The sequence below is a fragment of the Centrocercus urophasianus genome, unplaced genomic scaffold, assembly GCF_019232065.1.
Source record: "Centrocercus urophasianus isolate 14NV4802_14NV808 unplaced genomic scaffold, USGS_Curo_1.0 seq_29, whole genome shotgun sequence".
Taxonomy (NCBI): domain Eukaryota; kingdom Metazoa; phylum Chordata; class Aves; order Galliformes; family Phasianidae; genus Centrocercus; species Centrocercus urophasianus.
This window is the reverse complement of record NW_024884855.1, coordinates 2572738-2596467: the sequence shown is the minus strand read 5'-3', so window position 1 is coordinate 2596467 and position 23730 is coordinate 2572738. Positions and strand designations below refer to the sequence as shown.

At 35.6% G+C, this 23730-nt stretch overlaps 1 protein-coding gene across 3 annotated transcripts in view; it reads right to left on the bottom strand.

The window, feature by feature from the left end:
• The window catches only part of RBFOX1 (RNA binding fox-1 homolog 1), a 256432-nt gene that overhangs the window by 89565 nt on the left and 143137 nt on the right, over window positions 1–23730 (bottom strand). For all 3 annotated transcript variants that reach the window (XM_042827855.1, XM_042827856.1, XM_042827858.1), the window contains 3 exons: window positions 8740–8883; window positions 4674–4727; window positions 28–120 (listed from right to left, as the gene is read on the bottom strand). In XM_042827855.1, the coding sequence (XP_042683789.1) occupies window positions 28–120; window positions 4674–4727; window positions 8740–8883 (291 nt within the window). The remainder of the gene's footprint in view (window positions 1–27; window positions 121–4673; window positions 4728–8739; window positions 8884–23730) is intronic.

The window sequence follows — 23730 nt, the reverse complement described above, 5'->3', positions numbered from 1 at the left end:
GAAAAGGAAAATATTTTGAACATGCACCTCGATTTTACGGCCCTCTACCACGGTGCCGTGTAATTTCTCCCTCGCCCTGTCCGCATCAGCACTATTTTCGAAAGTTACGAAACCAAATCCCTGCATGCAGGAGGGAGAAGGGGGGAAAACAACATGCACATTATTATTTCAGTCAACGACCACTTGTTTGCTTATGTTCTCTCTCTTTAATTTAACATTTTCTTGTCCTTGCTTCATTTCTGTAACATGCAAATTAGAAAAATTATAATTGTATTGAGATGTGCAATAAATAAGCGACAAATGTGAACAAATTTTTTCTGTTATCAGTTACATAATACCCTCCGAGAAATTCGAAGAATGATACCAAAAATACCTTTCTACGTGTCACTACAGAGGAAAATAAATCTAACAATAAGAAAATTAAATCAAAAGAAATTACAGTGTCTTCACATAGAAAAAAAAAATGAACTAATGAGAAAAGAAAATGAATCACATTTTAACAGCATGCAGATATCTCAACAAAATAAAAAACATGTGCACAAAATTCAACACTGAATGTCAATATACTCTAAAACATTGCCTACTTAATCATGCTTTTGTGATCATAAGAAACACTGTTCCCATGCAACACTAGGGTAACTTAAACTTTTTTCAAACTATACAGCCTTTACTTATTTTTTTATAAAAACAAAAAGAAAAAAAAAGAAAAAAAAAAAAAACCACTAACAAAAGTACTTTCAGAAGAAAGAAGAAAACTTCCTTGTATTAACAGATCAAATAAAATCACATGATGTGAACAGAAAAATAAACTCCAGTAAAAGAATAAAAATGAAAACGCTTTGAGTAACTTTAACTGGTTTATTTACTATTTCTATATTTTACTTCCCACATGCAACTGGTAGGACTCCAGAATCCCATGTTAATGGGACAGGAGAACACTCGACTAATATGAAATTCTCCGCAGGACAAATACTTCACTTTATAACATCAGGCTAAGTAAACATTTCCAATCCTACTAAAATTATTTTTATTATGCTAAGATAAACTAAGCATTGTTTACAAATATTTAATGTAAAACTGCTGTAAACACTTTTCAAATCAGACATTATAAAACATTCTAGAAAGATACACCAACCCTTTGAAATAATTGTTACGATAGCACTACAATGCCTTTGCAAGCTTTCTTGAATAAACTCAACTTCTATAACCCTGAATGCTTCATAATTACAAACACCTGCAAGTTGTACATGCCCATATTTTTAATTAAAGCATTGCTGCATTTATTTGAAGTCCTACTACAACCTTTTTCTTCAGTTTTACTTAAGGTTTGCTTTTGTTTTATCACTCAACAATAAGCCATGCATCATATCTATCATATTGAGGTTGGCAGCCTTGCATGCAGCAGGGGGGCTGGAGCTTGATGATCGTTGAGGTCCCTTCCAACCCAAGCCATTCTATGATTCTATGATATTTCCTTAAGCTTTTCCTCCCGTTCATCCTCATTCTGCAGAATGTTCCCTGAATGAGGTGTCAGTATTCAATCATTTAGCCTCTGAAGTTCTACCTATTATTTACACGGTGAGTGAAAAAAAAAAAAAAGAGGACAAAAGGAGGATACTTATCCCTTTCATTGCAAATAGATAGCCAAGGCAAAACTAAGTATGGACACATAAAACACTGAGGAAAATGATGGACATGAACTACAAAAATAATGCATGGACAAAACAATTTGGAGAAACTGTCAGGATTATTACGTGGGTGTTTGCCTTATTTTGCCTAATAAACAATCATATTGATGCATGCCAGTTTATAACATTGGAAGAGATTTCCATACAGTAGCAGTTTCTATCTGATTCTCTCCCAAATAGTTTAAACGTACAGAACATTGCTGCTCTTGTTTTTTATTTATTTTTATTTTTCTTCATTTTAAAGCCACACTGAAGACTGAGCTTGCAAGGGCTCCATCAGCATTCTCAGACCACATGACACCACATATTTTCTCCACTCCACCCTCTGAAATTTTAAGACAAAGCCACGATCACAAGACAATGAACACATTATTATTTTTCCAGAAAAAAATAGTGGTCCTCAAGGGAGAGTAAATAAGCTTCCTCAGTATTAATCTTTACATTTTAGATGCCTGCATAGACCTTACTTTAAGCTCTAAATATTTATTTCCTCATTATTGCTACCCCAAAACTCTGATGTTGTAGAAGTTCTTTCAAAAAGCTTATAATTTAGAAGACCACTAAGAAAACTTCACAACAGAAACCACTGCTGATCCAGCAATGGTGAGAACCTATTTCCACACAGTTCCATACATCCTTTTTGCTTTTTCTCCATCCTTGCTGCAGAACCACCCCACTCTCCATAGGGGAGCCGTTTACAAAATTCAGAATCATTCTCACTGGCTTGCAGTGCTGCCAGTTAATTTTTTTCAAATAACTGAATGGAAAGAAAAATCTAAGGAAAGAGATAAAAAAAAAGTGGAGCCACAAGACAAGACAAGAATTTCAAAGATTCTGAAATAAATACCCAGTGTATTTTTTTCAATCTTTTCCTATAACTGACACTATTGAAATCAAGATTTTAATTTTTATGCAAATGGATAATTTCACCTAGATTACCAAGAAACTCAGCCGCCAACCAAAGATTTGTACATCCTATATATAAATAGGAGGACAAACACATTAGCATGCATTTCACATGCAGCTGATTCAACAGTTAATTTGGCTTACCAAATTATATATTTTATTAACCAGTAATGTAAATTTCTTCGCTTTATTTTTAAGTCTGTCAAATGACTTAAAAACAGTCAAGTCTGTACAAGACAAATTTCTGTTTTATTTTAGGAGATGCATCGGAGCTTTTGTTATTTGAGAAATAGCTGTTGCTGTAATATACAGCAATTATATAATAATACATACACACCAAGAGATTTAAGCCAGCATACATGTAGTATATAGATCGCTGACTAGAACACTGATACACAGCTGTTAGCTTTTGTACTCAAACTTACTGAGATCAGTTAGTAGACCTTTCAGAGGGATTGAAGTTTTAGGAGAACATGGATAATCATTGCTAGGAACGGGACTTGAATCAAATGCATCTCAAATCCTACAGAAGAACTTGAAGTGATCAGATAAAACCCAAACATATTCTTGTTGTTCACGACATTTTTCATTATCGATGTGTTTTCACTACTATAGGATCACTAGCGAAAACCCTCAGTTTAGAAATATTTCCCACCTCCCCAAAAGACAAATTTATGCTGTCTGATGCAACCATGGAGGCTGAAAGTCCTGTGTATGCAAGATTTAATGGCTGAACAAAGGTATAACCTACTACAAATCATTTCCACTCATTTCCCCCCAGAACCAAGTGAAGGTGGCAAGTGCAGGATGTCATTTGAAATTTATAAAACTATCTAGTAGGAACAGGCTCTGCAAAATCAACATATTTTGCAAAAACTACGCAACCTTCATAATGTAATGATGACACGTTTCAGCCAACATAGGAGACTGTCGCCAACTTAAAAAGATCACCTTCTAAGCCATTAATTTCCGTAAGTTTTGGTTGCTTAGTGAAGAAACAGCTAAGTGTTCAAATTGGGTTTTGGAGCGGTAGGCAAGGGAACTAATTAATGAAGGTCAGAATAATTCTGGAATATGGGCCAGAACGTTTTAAGCATTCTATTAAAGAAAGAGGAAGGATGTGAGGAGGTATAGCCCTTAAATGTAGAAGTTAAATGCTAACACATGAAAGGAAAAAAAAATAAAAATGTATCTCATTTAAGAGAAATTTATCATATGTGTTTCATCTTAAAAGTTGAAAGATCACAGAATAATGGAAAACAATTACTACTAATAAATCATATATAAGTGTTGCTGGCAGACTAAAACATTAGCAGTCAAACATGACAGTTTTCTAACATGGGAGAAAAAGTAAAAAGATAGCATGCATATGCCATACACAAACTCTTATACCGCAGCTGATATAATAGGTGAAACATACTGTGAAATTGGCTACTGCTTGGAACCAGGTAATGAAGATGATGCAGGCATAATCATTCTATTTTGACTTATTTCTAAACATAGAGTATATTGTTTGAATTGGAGGCGAAGTAAATCTCAGAAAAAAAAATCAAATGTTTTCAGTATAATGAGAACCCTTTTAATCAAATAAACGATTAAACATTCAAAGGGTTGGTGTACTAAGCTTTTACTAAAGAGGAAAACATCTGCACTTAAATAATTTGAAACGATCGTATTTTCTCACTTCATTACTGAACAAGATAGTTAATAGGTATTATTATTATCTTCCATTTCAACAGGAAAAAAACTACTCTAATACAAAAGTCATCTAAAAATATCTTTAAGTATGGACTGATCTTATAAAATACACATGGTAACGATAATTGAATAGTAAAGAAAACAGGTATCAACATTCCCATAAAACAAATGACTGTTTGAAGTAGCTTAAGTTACCTCTTTTAAAATATATAAAATGAGTCCAACGTCTGCTTAGCAAACTAAATCAGAATGCGCTTTTCAATAACATTGAGTTTCAGATCTTACTCATTTTTTACATTAGTGCAGTTGTTTCCTTTTATTTGTTAAAAATATATTCAACAGGCTAAAAAAAAACATCTTTGGGTGAATTAAACTGCTTACCTTTGAGCCTCGCTCATTAAAAATAATTTCAACATCTAAGATTTTACCAAATTGCTGCAAAGAAATAGAAAAGTTACATGAAAAAAAGATAATTTAATCAATTCTATCATTAGTAGTACAAATGTTTGTTGCAGAAATTGATGCACTGTATCAAAAAGTTAAAGAATATAAAGTCAAGGATAGTCAAGCACCAGAAAAGACACACTGAAGAGTAGTCAGTACCATTAAATCAGGTACGTCAATGCCACTATGATACCATATATTCATTTATGAATTTAAAATTTATTGGGATGTTCTGACAGTCATCATGGAACTGTAAACTGAATTGAGAGTCTGAAATTTCTTTCGTTACTGTTGCTTTTCTTTTCAGATAGTAGGTTACTTCCTGGTGATTCATCCTGTTCAATTGCCATCAGTGCTTTTTTAAGAATGTAATATGCTGTTGGGTTAATTTGTTTGGTGTTTGGTAAAATATCACTAGGAAGACAAGATTAATGGCCGGATGAACACTGTTACCCTCTGGTCAGCAAACCCTCTAAGAACCTGTGTTTCAGAAGATTTTTTTGCTGTTGCTTTCCAGTACAGGTTTGTGTTTTACAGGAACAGGATGGAATCAATTGGGAATTTTGTCACTAGCTTCAAGGGAGTGAGGATTTCTCCTCACCATTGCATCCCATAAAGGGATATCCTTTATCCCCTGCGTAATTCTTGTCTTCCTAAAATGTATTTGGCAAGCTAGAATAGATAATTACGTGTTGGGGAATTTTCCCCCTCAGCAGGGCACTTTATTATAATATTAACTCTTAATTCCATTGATCTCCCAATAGCACAGTCACCTAGGCATTGCTCATTCACACAAAACCTGACCAAATATTTGACTCACACAACATTTAGTTACAGTTACTTTTGTAGATGGCACATTTTTGGGGATGCGACACTTGAATACATCAGTGGGTCATTTCTGTTTATTCTTATATCATTAACATGCTCTATTGATCAACGTTAACACTAATAAGTGACGTATACAATGATTAAACAAAAAGGCAGAAATTAGAGGCAGACAAATGAAGAATAAGCTACCAGCAGCGCAAGGAACTGCAGAAATCAACCAGTACTGCAGTTTTTTAAGATATAACAAACACAGGACAGAAACAATAGCACTTCTTTACTTCATAAGTGATTTCATCTTAGTTATGAAAATCAACCATCTTTTGTTATCCCTTGGCTTATTTTATGTTCTTGTATTCACAATCTAGTTAACTAACATTTTAACTGCTATTTTAGCCTGTAAGCAGGCAATGGCTGGTTAAACAAATCCTTCTCTGCAGTATTCATGTCCATATAAAAAAAATAATCTGCTATGTGCATAACACAATCAAGATGCAGCATTATCATTTCACTTTGGATATTTCATTACTCTAACACTTGCAGAAATTTAATTTTTCCATCAAATCAGAAGCTAAAAGTTTTCTAAGTCATTCTAAAGCTGGAAAACTCCAGTCCCCCTATCTCGAGAACTAAGACACAAATACTGAGAAGAAATGCAATTGCTATCATTTATAAATAACTAAAATCCCTAGACTTTTTTTTTTTTTAATGTACTTTCAAATAAAATGCATCTGTTTTACTCGGTTTAAGTCAAATATTTTTCCCCCCCTCTAGAGTGTTACTTTCTAGAGGATAAAATGCAATGCAGCAGTTTAGACACAGGAACACAGACACCATGATTTCATATCCATATCCATAACAGGATTCTTTTTCTCTAGTGAACAATTTCTTTATTTTATACAAACAAATACTAGGAACATCTTAACACACACAAAAAGACATGAGAAGAATTTAAGTCTGAGCCAAACACGAGAGATCTAGAGAAAGATAATGGCAAGTAGTGTGAGGGCTGCTCCCAAAGTAATGCCTCCTATTTTACTGTGCTGGCCCACAATGGATTTTGGTGGGAAGGCAGCAAAGGTTGAACCTTCCCATCAATATTTTGTGACATTTTGATGCATTGCGACAGATGGCAGCAGAGAGGCACTCTGACAAAACGGCATCTGATGTGGAAATGCATATGAAGCAAATACGTGTCACTGAAACCCTTCATGCAATAAATAAATAAATAAAATAAAGGCACCCACTAACATTTATCAACACTTGCTGAACATTTATGGAGACCAAACAGCGGATGTAGCACCATGAGGTAATGGGTGGTACATTTCAGCCATGGAGAGAGTTATGTGAAAGACAAGCCACGTTCTGGATTGCTATACATGGCTATCAACCCACAAAATGAAGAACATCATGGCCAGCTCTTCTAGGTGAATTGATATAGTACAACCTGAGAACTGTGTATGGGGCTGAATATTGGCTTCAATGCATTGGAAATGGTGGCAAGGTTGAAATATCACCAAGTTTGTATCATCCCACAAATGCTTACACAGGAACAGAAAGAATACCATACACAAGTTTTTGAAGACCTGTTGATCCAGTACAAGGCTGAAGGTGAATGTTTCCTGTACTGCATCATTATTGGTAGTGAGATGCAGTGTCACCACTATAAGCCGAAATCAAAACAGCAGTCCACCAAGTAGCGACATGTAAATTCCCCACTGAAAAAGTTCAAGACAGAACTTTCAGTGGATGAAGTGATGTGTGTTGTCTTTTGTGACAGGAAGGGGGTTATCTTCTGGTTTTCATGGAACCTGGACAAACCATCAACTTTGACCGGTACATCACGATGCTGACAAGGGCTTAAAGAATCAGACCAGAAAAGAAGATAACCTTTCTCTTGCAACACAGCAACTCCAGGCCATATGCCAGTTTACAGAACATGGAACACACTGCCAGTATTGGCTGAACTGTCCTACATCCACCACATAGCCCAGATTTGGTGCCTTCTGACTTCTATCTGTTTGAACTAATGAACGATGTGCTGTGTAGACAGCATTTCTCTAGTGAAAAAACATCAACTGCAAAACAGTACGGCAGCTCCACTGGTGCATATTTTTTGATTGCAGCAAGTGGGCTCTCTTTCATCACTGGAGAAAATGCATAGTTAATTGCTGTGACTATGTTAAAAAAAAAAAATAGTGTTTGGAAGTTGATAATTTGCTCTATCAAATAGTGCAATTATTTGTAGCTGTTGTAGTTTCCATTCAAATAAATAGAAGGCGTTACTTTTGGAGCAACCTATGTACTTCATGTTGTGCTATGTAACATGAACTATAACACAGAAGAGATATAAGTTTTGGTGAGTCATAAAAAAGAAAGGAAGAGATACACAAATACTTGAGAGTACTTGTTTGGAAAAGGAAAATCTGTGTTCTAATAGCTGCTCAAGTACTGTTTCCAGATTTTACTTAATAAGTTTTCAAAAATAAACCTAATAGTTCTTGGAGCAGGGAGAAGAAACCAGGTCTAACCTCTCCATGGTTATGAGCCTAGAACTGATGGCACGTATGAGACGTGTGAAACAGCCAATGCACATGAAGGTAGCTGATGGCCTGAGCAAAAGCAAAAATTGAGAGACTTAGAGAAATATAACGTCAAAAAGTTTAGAAGCCTACAGGTCTATAATACCTATGGGAATAGGCAAGGATTCCTATGCCTGGACTTCTTGCTTAAACCCAGCCCATGTCTTACTGTTTAGAGATTCAGTTCTCTTGCTCATCAGGTGAAACATTGATTACTTCATATTACACTGTCCAAAAATCAATAAATCAAGCATACAAATCCAGATGAGTACAGCAGGCGTATGTATACACTGAATATTTTTAGCCAATCTAGGTAGCTATTTTGGAATGAAATATAGGTAGCTGTTTCTGAACAAAATGCAGAACTACAAAATAAATAGAACACACTAATTTGCACATATGATGAAATTAGAAGTTTTTTCCCCCAACTATCTGATTTGTCAGTCATGTTTGGATACAACTAAATGAAAAGAGAATCTCCAGTGAAAATGGTTAAGCAGTCTAAATCATAGATATCTCTGTCAACATTGCCTGTAATATAAAGTCCTTCTTGCAATGCAAACGTAGAAGAGCATAGACAAAGTATTAGTACTTACACCAAACATTTGTCTAAGATCTGGATCACGGAATCTGAATGGTATATTTGAGACGTGAAGCCGTTTTGGCTGTGATTTGTTTTCTGTGTTTTCAGAAGATTGCGTCTGTTGCTGACCATCGGTCTGTGCTGCATCTTCTGTCTGCTAGAAGGGTAAAACAAAACAACGTAAAGCACACTGCAAGCGCTTCTGCATTTTAATGTAAATAAAGTGGCGGGCTTAAAATCCAGTCAGGCAAAGGTGCTGAAGGATAACAGAATTTGAAATGAAAATCAAATCCTTTTCTGTATCCTTCTCAGTATATGCATTTGGTGACATTTTTAATACGCATTTCGAATAAGTCAAAGAGAATGAGGGGTATTATTTTCAGTGCTGATTTTCTTAGCTTTTTCTAAATAATGTCTCCCTATATTACAAGGCTGTTGACACTCTATGTCCAAATAACAGTGTATTTACAGCAGCAAGCTACAGACTAACAAACAAGAGTAGTGCTTTCATTCTGAGGCCACTGGGATTTCTACACAGGAGGTAGGTAACACATTATATCCAAGTTGCCATTTCATAAGCAGTGCTAATAGGTACCAGAGAGTCATTTTGTCCAGATAAATGGTCACCATCGTGGAAAAAAGCCTTGAGTTGAGTTGTGAAAAGGAACAGAAGTATAACCAGTGGAGATTTTACAGATTTTCTTTCTCACCAAAATAAGAACAATAAGAACGTAGGACAGTACTTCTTACAGGGATAATGTATCCTAGTTTTAAAATGCAGTTTTATAAAAGATGGACACTGCTTTGCATTACATTTTAACAAACGGAATCATAAACCCTTAGAGGGATTAGGGAAAACAGAAACACAGTCATTTGAAACACAAAACTAACCAACACTAGTCTACCGGTATATTACAGAAACGTATGGGTTGCATTCTTTAATGATATCACACAATGTCTTATTCATCTTTGTGTGTACAGCACACACTCAGTAGAAATAGATTTTGCACAGGTCTGTAAAATCAACAGTTATTTGCTTCTGCTGTGGTAGGAAAAAAAAAGAATAGGAAAAAAGCAGATTAATGAAAGTACAAGGATATCTTACAACTCTATTTTCTCCATGCTTCCTCTTTCTTCTGATCATATTCTCCTTCGAAATATTCATTTTTCCCTTGTGTTCTAATGTTACAGTTCAGTCTAAATTTGACTTTTTTATGTAGAAAAAAAGTCATCTCCCGTTTCCTGCTGGTATCAAATTTATTTTAATGGACTTCCATTTAAGGGAAGTAAAATGGTTAAATAAAATGAACCTTACCATAGTTTTAGTATCAATAGGCCTGCTAGGAAGGAGGTAAAATAACTCAAACAGAAGACACCACTTACATCAGCGATGACTACACACAAACTTAATGCTAGCAAGTGAAGTTCAACATCATCATCCCCATGAAAAACAAACGTTCTCCAAGTACTAGCACGTGCAATTTCCTGTATTGTTCATATTTCTATGCCATTATTATTGCTTTAATAACCATCAAGAAAAATAAACTACTGTTGTACAGTGATTTGTTGCAGAGAGATTTTCTGAGAACTTTTCTTCTAGGTCATTCGCTATCTTCTCTTTAAAGACCCTGAAAATCTAGTTATTTTGGACAGGGAAATTTAAACTGAATCTTCAACTCTGGAAGTACAATGCATATATTCTTATCCTTGCTCTACAGCCAAATTCCTTGATATGATTTCATTTAAGAAATGTGACTGTGCTTCACTGAAAGATAGATAATAGCAACAATATCTTAAGCAAAGACAGGATAAATTATACCTCCATGTAAACTAGCAATTTCAGCACTATGCTGTGAATAAAAGTTGGAACAGTTCTTTCTAAGGGATAATCCTTTAAAATAATTTTTTATTTTTTTTCAACATTGATGACTTTATTACCAACTGTTAACATTTTACAATGTGTGCTTAAATAGTGCAGGTGCTCTTGAGAATATCCATAAGTAACCAGCTTCGATGTCTGAATCAGAGGTCTTAATCTCACTGTAGTCACTAATCTCCTCAAAGAATTAGTTCTCAATTTGGGACAAATTAGAAAAAGCAAAGGAGGTGCAAAACAACTTAGCGAGGGGACAGTAAAGGGAAAGGGACACAATGAGGCTCAACGCATATTTTCTTTTCTCACAAAAACGCCTCATCGTTGTACTGCAGCTCCTCTCCCTTCAGTTCAAGTGTGCTATAACAAACAGCCCACTGAAATTATCCCAGTTAATAAACAGGGAAAGAATTTCAAGGCTTTATTTCATCGTGGTTTTTCTGCTGTAATCCAATCTACAGTGTATTTCTGCCAATTGCTGAATGCCAGTAGCTAAATGGAGTAAGGATTTTCTGAAGGAAACAGACCTAACCTGCACCAGTATCAATGGCTGATATCCTCATTTTTTTTCAGAAGCACCAGTTCACCAGTAATGTCTATGCTGGACAATGCTGCTCAGACAAAAACAAACAAATAAACAAACAATAAGGTGCTCTAAAGACTAATTTTCAAGTGATCCAACTGTAAGTCTAGAACTGTATGTTTTGATCTGCTGCTGCCTGAACTCACGGGAAAAACCAAAGAAACTGAACAGTTCATCCTTAAGTATTTCTCATGATTTAAACAATAAAGCAAGAATTTAATTGTTGGAAAAAGGAATCCCCAACAACCTTTTAATATGGCATCTAAAATCAACTCAAAAATTCAGAGTTTAAGTTTTAGGAAGTTATTCCATCCATAAAATCAGCAAAGATTACTTTTCGCATTCAGGCCTTAAAAAGAGAGAGATATGATAGAAACTTGGCACACAAGAGCAGGTAGCGAATGCAGGACAGGAAAATACTTGAAGTATAATGCTTGCAAAGAATTTAAGGTCAAGGAGATTAATCTGAAGATAATTAAAGAACTGTGAAGGTGCTGTTCAGCTTCACGAACAAAGGCTGCCCCGGGAAGAAATTATATAATCAGCTTACTGTATAAATGCAAATTGGAAAAAGTAATTTCTGTTCATTGTATTAATATAAAGATGAGAAACAAGGAGCAGAAGGGCTGAATTGTGCACTATCAACATACCAAAATGTCAGGAGCAACTTCTGTACTGAGAAATTTAACATACATATCAACACAAAGCAAATTTATTTTATCCTTCCATAGAAAACTGAAATTTCCAGTGAAGAGCATTTAAGAGTTCAGGCAACAGGGAATGGAAATTAGAAAGTTTAAAAAGTTGCCATCATCTACGATTCATACCTGCAAATGTCTTTAAAAAAGTCTAAAAGAGAAAACACGTAAAGTGCATTATAAGATGTGACATTACAACAGTATCTTTTCAAAGTGCATCACCATCTAGAAACATACACACAGGCCTAGAAGATCTGGATAAGGGTAGTTGCAAAGTGAAATTGAAATAAGAAGCTTACGAGAAAACTTCCAAGTAACACCAAAGAGGTAAATGCACAGAGGATACAATCTGGATTTGATGAAGTCCTAAAAAGGAAACTTTCAAAGCCCTGTGGAGGTGGAGAGCTACAATGCAATTTAACTTCAAAGAAATACTACATTTCAAGACAGTATTTCTACTGCTAGAAGATACAAAAATTGTGTTTATCTTGAGAAATTAACTGAAGTTAGTATAGAAGTATGCCTCACTACATGCCTGTGGATTAGCATGCAATCAGTGCAGGTCCTGATCCATTAAGGGTCTGTTCTCTTTTAATACCTTTCCTAATTCAATCAAGTAAATTAGTATGCTTTATTCAAAACAAATAAAAACTTATTTACTCTTTATCATTAGACAGAAATAATACAAAATGCACGGCAATCTGTGCGATGACCTTATTTCTTCTTTTGAGTACTAAGCTGTATCAGATTTACCTTTGCATACCAGGAAGCTATGAGTTTAACTTAGCAAAGACATCACAATACACACACTGATTATTCAATGCATTTCAGTACTGGAACTATCTACCATTGCCACTTCTAAACAAGTGCATTAGAGACATTTGGCTAAATATCTTCTAAAACAATTACAAAAGAAAAAGTATTTATTTTTTTATTTTTTTACTTTTTAAATAATCCTACAGAGCTTGGTTAGAAGACGGTTTTAAATCTCAACTGTAATCATCACATTCACATAACACAATTGATTAAAAACACAGTTATGCATTCATCATGTATCCACATGGTCCAGCTATGCCAGGCTGTTTGACGTTCTCTTCTTGAAACGTACCTTTCAAGAAAGATATAGTCAAACCACTGCTCAGTCAGAGTAAAAAAGATTCAAGCTCTTGCTGTTCATACGGAAATTCATCATTATCATCACAGCCACAGATCTTGTTTCTGTCAGTCACAGCCTTCTTGTGCGCATCAAACCACTATCTAAGCAAATGTGGTTGAAGATCATTTGGAAGGACAATGCTCAGACAGAGCTCAGAGACATTTAGTGGCAAGAGGTTTCCCTTGTAAAACTGGTTACTACGTTCTTTTATTTGTTCAATACCCCAAACTCCACATAAGGCAATAACACTATAATGTTCATAGGCCAATAGCCTCAAGGAATAGTAAATAATAAACCTGGTCAGAATTTCTTGATTACTCCCTAGAATGGTAGGATTCATTTACTCCTCATTTTGTCGGAGGTAAAATTAGCATTTGCCAGAATATCTTAGGTAGACCTGGTGGGTCAAACCTGCTCTTACCGTCTTCCAGAGGCAGACACCCCACAGGCAGCTATTCCATTATTTCTCTTTTCTTATTGGAGTTCAAAAACATTTTCATCTCTTATATACCATATGTAAAGTGGAGTAATTAAGATGATTCCCCTTAGTCTCATCTTTTGCCTGACAACTACGGCAACGGTTTTATTCTATCCTCCTTGGTACCACATTCCAAAACGTTCTCTGACTTCTCCATTTGGTCCACGTCCTTTTAGCTGGTGCCTAATATCTCACACAGTATTCTATTTTAGGACTTAACATTTGTTGCTTGAATCATGAGGACAGCATCAGATATTTTCAAGATAGATTTCTGTCATGCATCAAGATGGTCCTTGCTTTTCCCCTGTTTCTATTATTTTTGAGGATTTCTTTCCTTTTATTTCCCCCCTTCAACAGGATTACATTCATATTCATATGCACCTTGTAGTCCATTTACTATACAGTGATACTTTGTGCCAACCATACTAGCGTAGATTCCTGTTCCTGTGTAAACGTCACATTCTTGTTTCTGAATACCACGTTATTTTTTCAGACAATACCTTCAGTTTATCAACATCATTTTGAATTCCAATCCTGTCTTGCAATGTACTTGCTGTCCTTTCCAGTTTGCTTGCCTTGAAAATTTAATAAGTGCACACTCCTCATTCAGAGTGTTAATGAAACTACTGAACAACACTGAGTCACCACAAACCCCTGAACAACTCCTTTTAATAAATCTTCATATTTTGATAATGGGATACTTAAATACATTTTCTAGTTTAGCACCCTGCCTATTTGTGGTTGCGTATTTACTGTATTTCTCAGCTTGAAAACAAGCACATCTTGTGCAACAGTGTTAAAGCCTTAAGGTAAGTGAAATACAACATCTATGGCTTTTCCTTTGCCCACAAGTCCTTTTTTTTTTTTTTTTTTGGAAGCCCCCCGGACACTCTAACCTCCCACTTCCCCCCCCAAGAAAAAAAAAAGAAAAGACTGTGCTGATGGCAGTCAATGCTGACAGCTATTATTCTTGTAATTTGAAGAGTTAAAGCGTGTATTAACTTTGAGTATTTTTAAAGGACTGAAACTCAGATGATAGCACATACCTTTAGCCTACATAACCAACACTTTTCATTCTTTTAAAAAGCATGTTTACTGTACTCCAATTCTCCAATACTTCTACTTATTCTCCAGAAGATAACAGACAGACAGGCATTAACAGCCCCCCAAAATCATCAGTTTAATCTTTAAATACAGAATAGATCTAATTAGAAGCAGTCGATTGGGAAAACAAAACCAAAACCCAACTAATTTACTTGAAGATTTTCTACCTGGCTTCCTCCCTTTTTGATATAGATACGTTTCTCTGACACGTGGGAAATCACTTTAATAATCACTTGGCTAAGGCTGACTTCTACAGAGAGCAATTGTGCAGAGGAGACAGGCAGTATTACCCTTTGCACCAAGACTAAATTTTACAATAGCTCTCAAAGATTCTCTCCATCCATTACCTACAGTTTCTCCATCCTGGCTCACATACTCTCTTGGAGAACCTCTCTCCTGGTTCCTTCCTACATATTTAGCCACAAAACTTATCACTAGTACATTCTCAACTTACAGCCTAGATGCAGGAAAAATCTCTAGTAGTCATGAGTAACATATATGAACAATATCTCCATTTGCCCACTAAAGATCTCATCCACTGAATCTTATCAGCTGGACGTTGACGAAAATTTTTCACAGTAAAAAAATCTGCAGAGCCTAAGGCATCAAATTTAATATTGTGAAGTTCCTAAGCATTTCTAGAATCACATATGATAAATACCAAAGATATACGTACAGAAAAATAATCCAGTTTGTGACAGTTCAAATCATTAGAAAATAAGTTGTATTTGTAACCAGTTAAACCAAGAAGTAAAGTTACAAATGCACTTGGGTATGAAAGCAGACATAACACAGACCCTTGATGCTAAAAGAAATCAATGGTAATGGCAGGTTCTCAGCATCTTTGAAAATTACTGCTTTTTTTCTATATACATCAGTTAGCACTGTATGAGGTTTGTTTTCAGCTCTGAGATTTATATCATTTGTCACCTTCCCAAAAAGGTCACTTTCAACAATTCTCTGCTTTTTTCTTTCTTTCTTTTTTTTTTTTTTTTTTTAGTGGTTCTACTACGAACACATTTCTAATTTAATAGTCCTGATAAACAGACATTTTAGTAAGTTACTTATGAGTATTGCCTGCAGGGAACCACAGGATGAAAAATTTGGCATCCTACTGACTATAAGATGACAGACACTGATAAAAATAAAAATTATGTAAGAAACATTTGCTGTGGATATTTACTAATACATAATTGCAGCTTTCCACCATCATTTTATGCCATAAACGTTAAAATAAGTTGCTGAAACTTGAACCATTTAACGACTGTTGATTGCATTTGCAGGCACATACAGAATTGAAATGCTCAATTTTCCATAAAAATTTCTACTTCAACTGACATATATGAGCTAAACAAATTTAGTCTTGATAAAATTTAATTTAGGTATGGACAACATTCAGAGAGAATAGTGAGGCACTCTTAAATCTCTGCCCAGAAATAAGTCAATTTTAATTTGTCACTCCAGAGAATGATCTTCCGTGTCTTACGACCCAGTATCATACCATTATTATTCTTTCAAAGATCTCTTCGACAGTTGACTTCTCTCTTGACCTCTCTTCAACGTTATTCTACATACGTATCTGTTTTTAATAAAAATGTGTTACATTACCATCTCATAAATACTGAAGAAAACTATTTACCACAAAAAACGAGGATACATATACATAATCCCTAAGATAAGCTAACATCCCAATGCCGCTTCTTGAGCTAGCCAAGTTACATGAAATGGGTATGTTCATAGTATTACCTAAATATAGAATTACATTAATATTTATTACCAAAACTATCAAATCAACTCTCTGAGTACATGAATGACAATAAAAAAAAGATATAAAAAATACTAGAATAGTAAAAGCAAGATGGCCTTGCATATGATGCTTCACTATACTATTTCCAGTAATTCTGTCAGTTCAAAATATGGGAAAAAAGGAAAAATGACACACAAAAATCTTTCACTAGTCTGCATGCAGAAAACAGTTTCTGAAGTTAATGCAAGTTACATCTTATGTAAAAAAGTCCTTTGAGTCTCAAGCATCATCAATAATTACACATCTTTTCTAGGAATTTTCTTTTACATGTTTGTTTTTTCCTGAGTATACCACCTCCCATGGCTACCATATCACTTGACAGTTCTGGCCAAATTAACATACTGCCTCCTGGTTCCTATTTCACCAGGTATTCACAGTAATAAAAATATTCAGGAACTTAATTAAAGGCAGTCTTAAAAATTATGATGAAATTTCCAAGTAGAGAATATAGAAAGCCAAATTCTCACATACACAAAAATAAATTCAGATGAAATCCTTTTACTTCAGTCAGCTACTCCATGCTAGTGTTAGGATAAATTACAATCAAAGGTGTTCATAAAGGTAAACAACCCAAACAAAAAGAAGGTGTTCCAGAAACTGCTTTTTAAATAAACCCAAATACTCAGTTTTTGTCTCTTTAGTTCAGTTTTAGAACAAAATATCTTCTTTTCAGGGAGTGAAGTTCGTCACTTCATATGGAATCTCTCTAAGCATAGGAGAGCCAATGAGTGTTCCTCAGTCAGTTGATGGGAATTAGCATATTTAAAGGATTTAGTATATGCACATTACACCAATCACCATGCACTAATATGCATACACTAAATGAAGCAGTGAAATTTAAACCAGTGGCCTCAATCTAAGAAGGCTTTGTGTTTTACTAAAAATTCCTGCAGCCGCCTTCTTCTTTACGCTGAGTTTGTAACGGAGTCAAATTCTTAAAGGACTTCACACAAGTTCTTAGAAGACTTAACACTGAGTCAAGCTCTTAAAAATCAATTAAAAACACATTTTATCCATTCTAAGAGAACATGGCAGGTCTGGTTTTCCTGCAGCCAACCAAGTGTTACCAGTTCTCCCCGATTTTATTTTTGAGAAATTATTACCCCACTCCTTTTTTTTTTTTTTTTTTTTTTTTTTTTTTTTAAGGCTCAGACTGGACTGCTATTAACCCAAGCTTACAATATATTTCCCCCTGCTCCTGTTCATTGACTAATCTTCATTTCTCAGAAAACCTCAATTTTATTTTTATTATTTTAATACTACACAGAACATAAAGAGTAAAATTGACATTCCTCTTGGACACAAAGAAAATCTACTAGATTAGAATAACAAAGTTTCACCTAGTCTCGATTACTTTCCAATAATCTGTAAATAACTACAGAATATTTCCATATTTTTAAAACCCACCTAAAGTTTAGAGTGAGAAAAGCCTGATTCTACCAATAGCAGACTATAAAGTATTTCCAGAAAATGAAGAAAGAGAACAAAGGCAATAGAATATTTTTAAAAACATAGTCATTGTCTAACTTAGTGTATGCTGAGTTTTTCATATGTAAACATATTTACATAAGGATAAAGTGCTATAGGAATTTACATTAAAAAAAAATCATTAAATAAGAAAAAAAGTCCTCAAAACAGCCACCTGTATTTCCCTGCTACACCAATCAAGTTATTTCTCAGAGAGAAAGAGCTTGTGAATGTCTTTGAGGCATTATTTGATTACGCTGACAATATTATGTGAGCAATGGTTGAGTACCTACTGTGCTGTACTTTTGACCAAATTGATTTGTGTAATGAACACTTGCTCTGTCTCTTCTCTAGCCTGAATAGGGCTCGTGATTTAACCAGTAGAGCTGGAAGCCAAGTGAATTTACAGCCCCCACAGTCATTCTCTCTCAATCTGGAGAGAATAGCAGCAGCAGTACATGAGCAAGTATAATTCAATACATTCTGCTATAAGCGCAGAAAATAATATCAGAGAGCTCTGCAATATACCTTTTTGATTTGATTTGTAAACTTGATAAAAAAGCAATTGAGAAAAGTTCAGCAGAAAAAAAAATATATATGCATCCTGAGCAAAACTGTAACCATACTGAATGTGTACAAAGAAAAAAAGTCATGCATAGTAACTCCTTTTTGTACTTCCCTTAGATAACGCACATTTTCCACTTAAAAAGGGTCCAGATTCTGAAAAGTTACCATTCTATTAAAAAAGTCAGCAAAGAGTAATTTAAAGCTGAATTTAGGACTTTCTGAAAATACAGTTTCTCAAGCACCCTGCCAGTAGCGTATTGACAAACGTAGATGGGCTTATATCTTTCTTTTTTTCCCTCAAGTAGATTTGCTTAATCAACATTTTTGAAGAAATCATATTCTGAAAGATCCATCCTCAGAATGTGCTTCCCAGAAAGCAAAACAATACGTGTAAAAAGTTCCTTGCATAGATACGTGTTTGAACTTAAATTTTTACATAAAGGTATACACATTAAAAGAAGCGTATCGTTACCTTTTCTTATTATTATTACTAGTGGCATAAACATTGCCAGGAAAAGTATTAAGGATTTTTTTCAAGTCAGCTGCATTGCTCATGACTGAAGTTCAACAGTCTTTTTTTTTTTTTTTTTTTTTTTCAGGACACTACAAGGATAGACTGTTTTTCTAAGCTAGTTTAAAAGGTAAAAATATATATGTATTTAAGTATAATGGCATGCAAGGCATGCAAATCATGCAACACATCCCATTAATATTTCATTTCTGTAGACTGTGTGCATTGTTTTTTTGCGCTGATCTAATGAAAACTGCACATAGATGTTGACTTGCCACCATTCACAAAGAAATACATAAGGATGTGTTCACTCAACAATACTGCTAAATTTCCAGTGCAACTTCATTTTTCCAGTGAACTTGTTTCTAACTGTAGGAAATCTTGTTTTTAGACATACACTTAAAAACAGAGGGAAACTCTTATTTCTAGTAATTAAATCCCTTTTTGATTCTTCTGTGTGAGAACTTCAACATAATAAATAGAAGAATGTATTTTTTACATAACTTTCCACATCACAAATGGTATAAAGTTCCTGTTCTCTTTTACAAGAACACTTGACTATCCAAAGCGCCCAATGAAAACAAGTCAGAATAATTCCTTTGGCAGATCAGAATAAACAAAGAAGTAAAGTCCCTTTCTATGGGGACTTTCAGTTCTATGAGGCTGTTTTGTCCCATCTCTAGAGCACCAGACAGTAACACTGGTTGCTGTTCAGCCTATTAGTGCAGAAGTGCAGTTCCTTATTCCATTTCACTATTGATAGAAATATGTTAATGTTCACTGGTTTCTTATTAACATAATACATGCTTTAAAGGTGAGATAAAATGCGAGGCACACTTGTAGCTCTCAAGCCATACGGTGTTCTGGTGAACTCAGTGAAGCTGAAGAGACCAGCAAGCTCTAACAGAAGTAAAGATTATTTCTTTCATTTCTAGATGGATGCATTCTGGATGCTGATACCACAGGCTACAAGAAAGTACTGCTATTATTGTGATAGCTTATGCATAGAAAGCTAGGAGCACATGGAAGACATCATTATTGCTGACGACACCAAGCTGAGTGGTGCAGTTGATACGGTGGAAGGAAGGGATGCCATTCAGAGGGACCTCGACAGGCTGGAGGGCTGGGCTCAGGTGAACCTAATGAGGTTCAACACGGCAAAGTGCAAGGTTTTGCATTTGGGCCGGAAGAACCCCAGGCACCCGTACAGGCTGGGAGGAGTGGTCCTTGAGAGCAGCTCGGCAGAGAAGGACCTGGGGGTCCTGATGGACAAGAGACTGAACATGAGCCAGCAGTGCGCTCTGGCAGCTCGAAAGGCAAATGGGATCCTGGGCTCCATCAGGAGAGGGGTGGTCAGCAGGGACAGGGAGGTGATTGTCCCTCTCTACTCGGCTCTTGTGAGGCCCCATCTGGAGTACTGTGTCCAGGTGTGGAGCCCTCAGTACAAGAAAGACATTGAGATTTTGGAAAGGGTCCAGAGGAGGGCAACTAAGATGATCAGGGGGCTGGAGCATCTCCCCTGTGAGGACAGGCTGAGGGAGTTGGGCTTGTTCAGCCTGGAGAAGAGAAGCTGCGGGGTGACCTCATTGCAGCCTATCAATACCTGAAGGGAACCTACACCCACGAGGGGAGTAAACTCTTCAAAAGGGCTGACAACAGCAGGACTAGGGGAAATGGATCCAAGTTGAAGGAGGGAAGATTTAGGTTGGATGCTAGGGGGAAGTTCTTTACAAGGAGAGTGGTTAGGCCCTGGAACGGGCTGCCCAGGGAGGTTGTGGATGCCCCGTCCTTGGATGTGTTCAAGGCCAGGTTGGACGGGGTACTGGGCAACCTGATCTGAATGTGTGTGTTTGGTGGCCCTGCTAGGCAGGGGGGTTGGAACTACATGATCCTTGAGGTCCCTTCCAACCCGGGTGATTCTGTGATTATTTCTGAAAACAAATAGGAACAAAAACATAGCTTCTGGTACTGCAGTTGAGCCAAAGATTTATTAATTACTTGGCTACGTTAATTATTTCCCCAATGTATCGTTCTTAAAAACATGGAATACATTCCTTACAAAGTGCATGATGCCCATACTGTGAGGCCATCATTTTTCTTCTAAAATATTCGGATCAGTATTGAGGAATAGCGTATCGATCACATTCGAAGGGGAATCACCAGAATCCATGTATGCTGTGGATTCTGAATATGTTGTCTCAAAACTTAGACAAAACTTACCGATATAAAGAATGGATATGATTTTCAAAAGAATGTTTATGTTTGATTTTAACGGAGCTTTGAGTAACTAAGGGCTCACTGAGTTCAAGTTAAGGACATCAAGATGACATCACAGCAACAGTAAGTTGAAACGGGAGAAGGAATCACTGTAGGTTGCTTAAATACATTTATGTTTTAATTGTGTAAATATTTCTGACTGCCTACTGATCACATCCATGAATATCACAACAGTAATTAATAAAAATCACTCTCTTACCAACTACTTCCCGTATCCATTAACTAAGAAGGGCATACACTCTAAGCACATTTTTATAAGTTCATTCTACATCTACAAAAATGAAATTATTGTGACATTGTCACAAGATAATTTAAAAAGAAATTCCTAGCTTTTATCCTTAAAAAAAATATATTAAATAGACACTAAGAAATGTTTTACTGGTCAAAGGACAAAATAATTAACTTAATTCACCGTAAATGTCTTAAACCGTATTACACAGACACAAAGAAACATTCAATTAATTTAGTTACATCTCTTTCACCTACTAGTCATAATAATAGTACTTCTGATGTAATTCTTGTAGCTCTTTCAAAAGACTTCAATAGCAGAAACAAAGTGCTTAAAGATAATTTTCTTTCAATACTTGAAAGGCTCGCGTAAGACAGACAAATGAAAACATATGAAAACATCATGGAAGTAAACAGAAATCTTGACTACAGTTGCTTGAAAGTTTTTAATCATTTAAATGAAGCACAGCTTCATATTACACAGGCTTGCACATCTGAAAATCAGCAACAGGAACAAAAAGTTATCAACATTCCCAATGCTAATAATTACTTGTAGTGTCATTTTTAACCACAAATTATGACTTAAGTTCACTTCTGGGATTTCTCTCACAGTGCAGTTTGTTTTCTCTTATGGACCTAAAAAGAAACAGAAAGCTGAATGTGGCTACATGGCCAGTTCTGTCTTTCGTACTACCTTTGGACACAGGTCCCTTCCACCTCCCTTGCCTTCAGTGCTCCTGCAGATCAAGCATTAGGTCAGATTTGTCAATCCAACTGAAAATTAGCACTTCATAAAATTAAACAGTGGGCTGTTCAACTCACTACTGATGGTGGTTGAGAGAAAGCTGGAGCCCTGCTCCTTTTTACAGCAGTTTACCTCAAGATTAATCTCGGATTATTTTAACTAGTTAGGAAATGGACACGCTGAAACCACAGAGAAAGACTTCGGGATTAGAGTTACATAGATAAATTACATGGAACAGGAGTGGAGAAGCTTCCTCAGGCAGTACTGATAGAGTACCAAACACTCCCTAAATAAGTTTTCATCTCCACCTCGCTTATTACCTTAATACCTGATGAAATGATTAATAAAAACATACAGAGGAAGGTGACTATACTTTTCTGTGGGGTCATTAGTTCACATATCACTGTTGTGTAACAGAATTAGATTCTTTCTTAAATATTTAAATTAATTTAAAAATTCTTGGAAGTACTATCCCACATAAATCAATTTTATGAAAGGCTGCAAAGCTACAGTAAGCTCATTAATTTTTTTCTTCTAGGAACAGACTCTAGAAAAAATGTCTTTTGAAGTTAGCTTGTATGAAGTCATGGTTCTATCCTAGCAAAGCTGTAATGTTTGACATTGTTTGTCTAAATGAAAAATTGTTAAATAAACACCACAGTATAAGCTTCAGGAGACATTTTCTTTAGAAGACAGACAAGAAGCATTTTTAGTTGGAACATTTGTAAATTTAGCTATGAAGAGTTGTTCAGAAAGCAATGTTTACCTTCAGCTGGAATAGCTCTATTTTCTGAAATTCTCCCCTGTACTAGACGTATGTTAGACACGTGAACTCTCTTTTTGTAAGAGCTGTGTTGACACAACCAACTGCTGAGTGAACTTGTGAGAACAGAGTTTCACACTGTGAGAGAATGGCTGATTGCTACAGCGCAAGCCCATGAAAAGAAAGAAAATGTGACAACGTGATAAAAGCTGCTCATTGTTTGACCCCTCACCTATTCCTGAATTCCTGCTGTGACTTTCCATTTGCTCACTTGCATAGCTTTGCACAAGGAGTCAATTCCTGAGCCTTTAAACAGCCCAGCAGAATTTGAGGGTTTCTGATATCACAAATATCCACTTCCTATATCACATTTACCTCTTTATGCAGAGATATCACACACTGATTTAACAAACGGCAGTTCTACTGCTCGGCAGGATAGTAATTTTTCAAGCAGATACATAATTCTAGAATTTTTGAACACTCCTTGAAAAAAATAGCTAGATTTCTTATTGGTTTTGTTTGGTTCTGTCCTATCTTATCATGTTGCAACCAAAAGATCTACCTATTTTCATCTAACACCTGTTCAGAGAAGCCATCAGCCATAATAGTCTCAAACAGCTTTGCTATTTATAGGAATCAGTAGAGAATGTTATATCTGTGCTCTCTCAGCTATTATTACAGAGGAGTTTCATCTTAATCAGAGAAAAGGGATTCGGTTTAGCAGTGATATTTGCAGATCATAAAGCA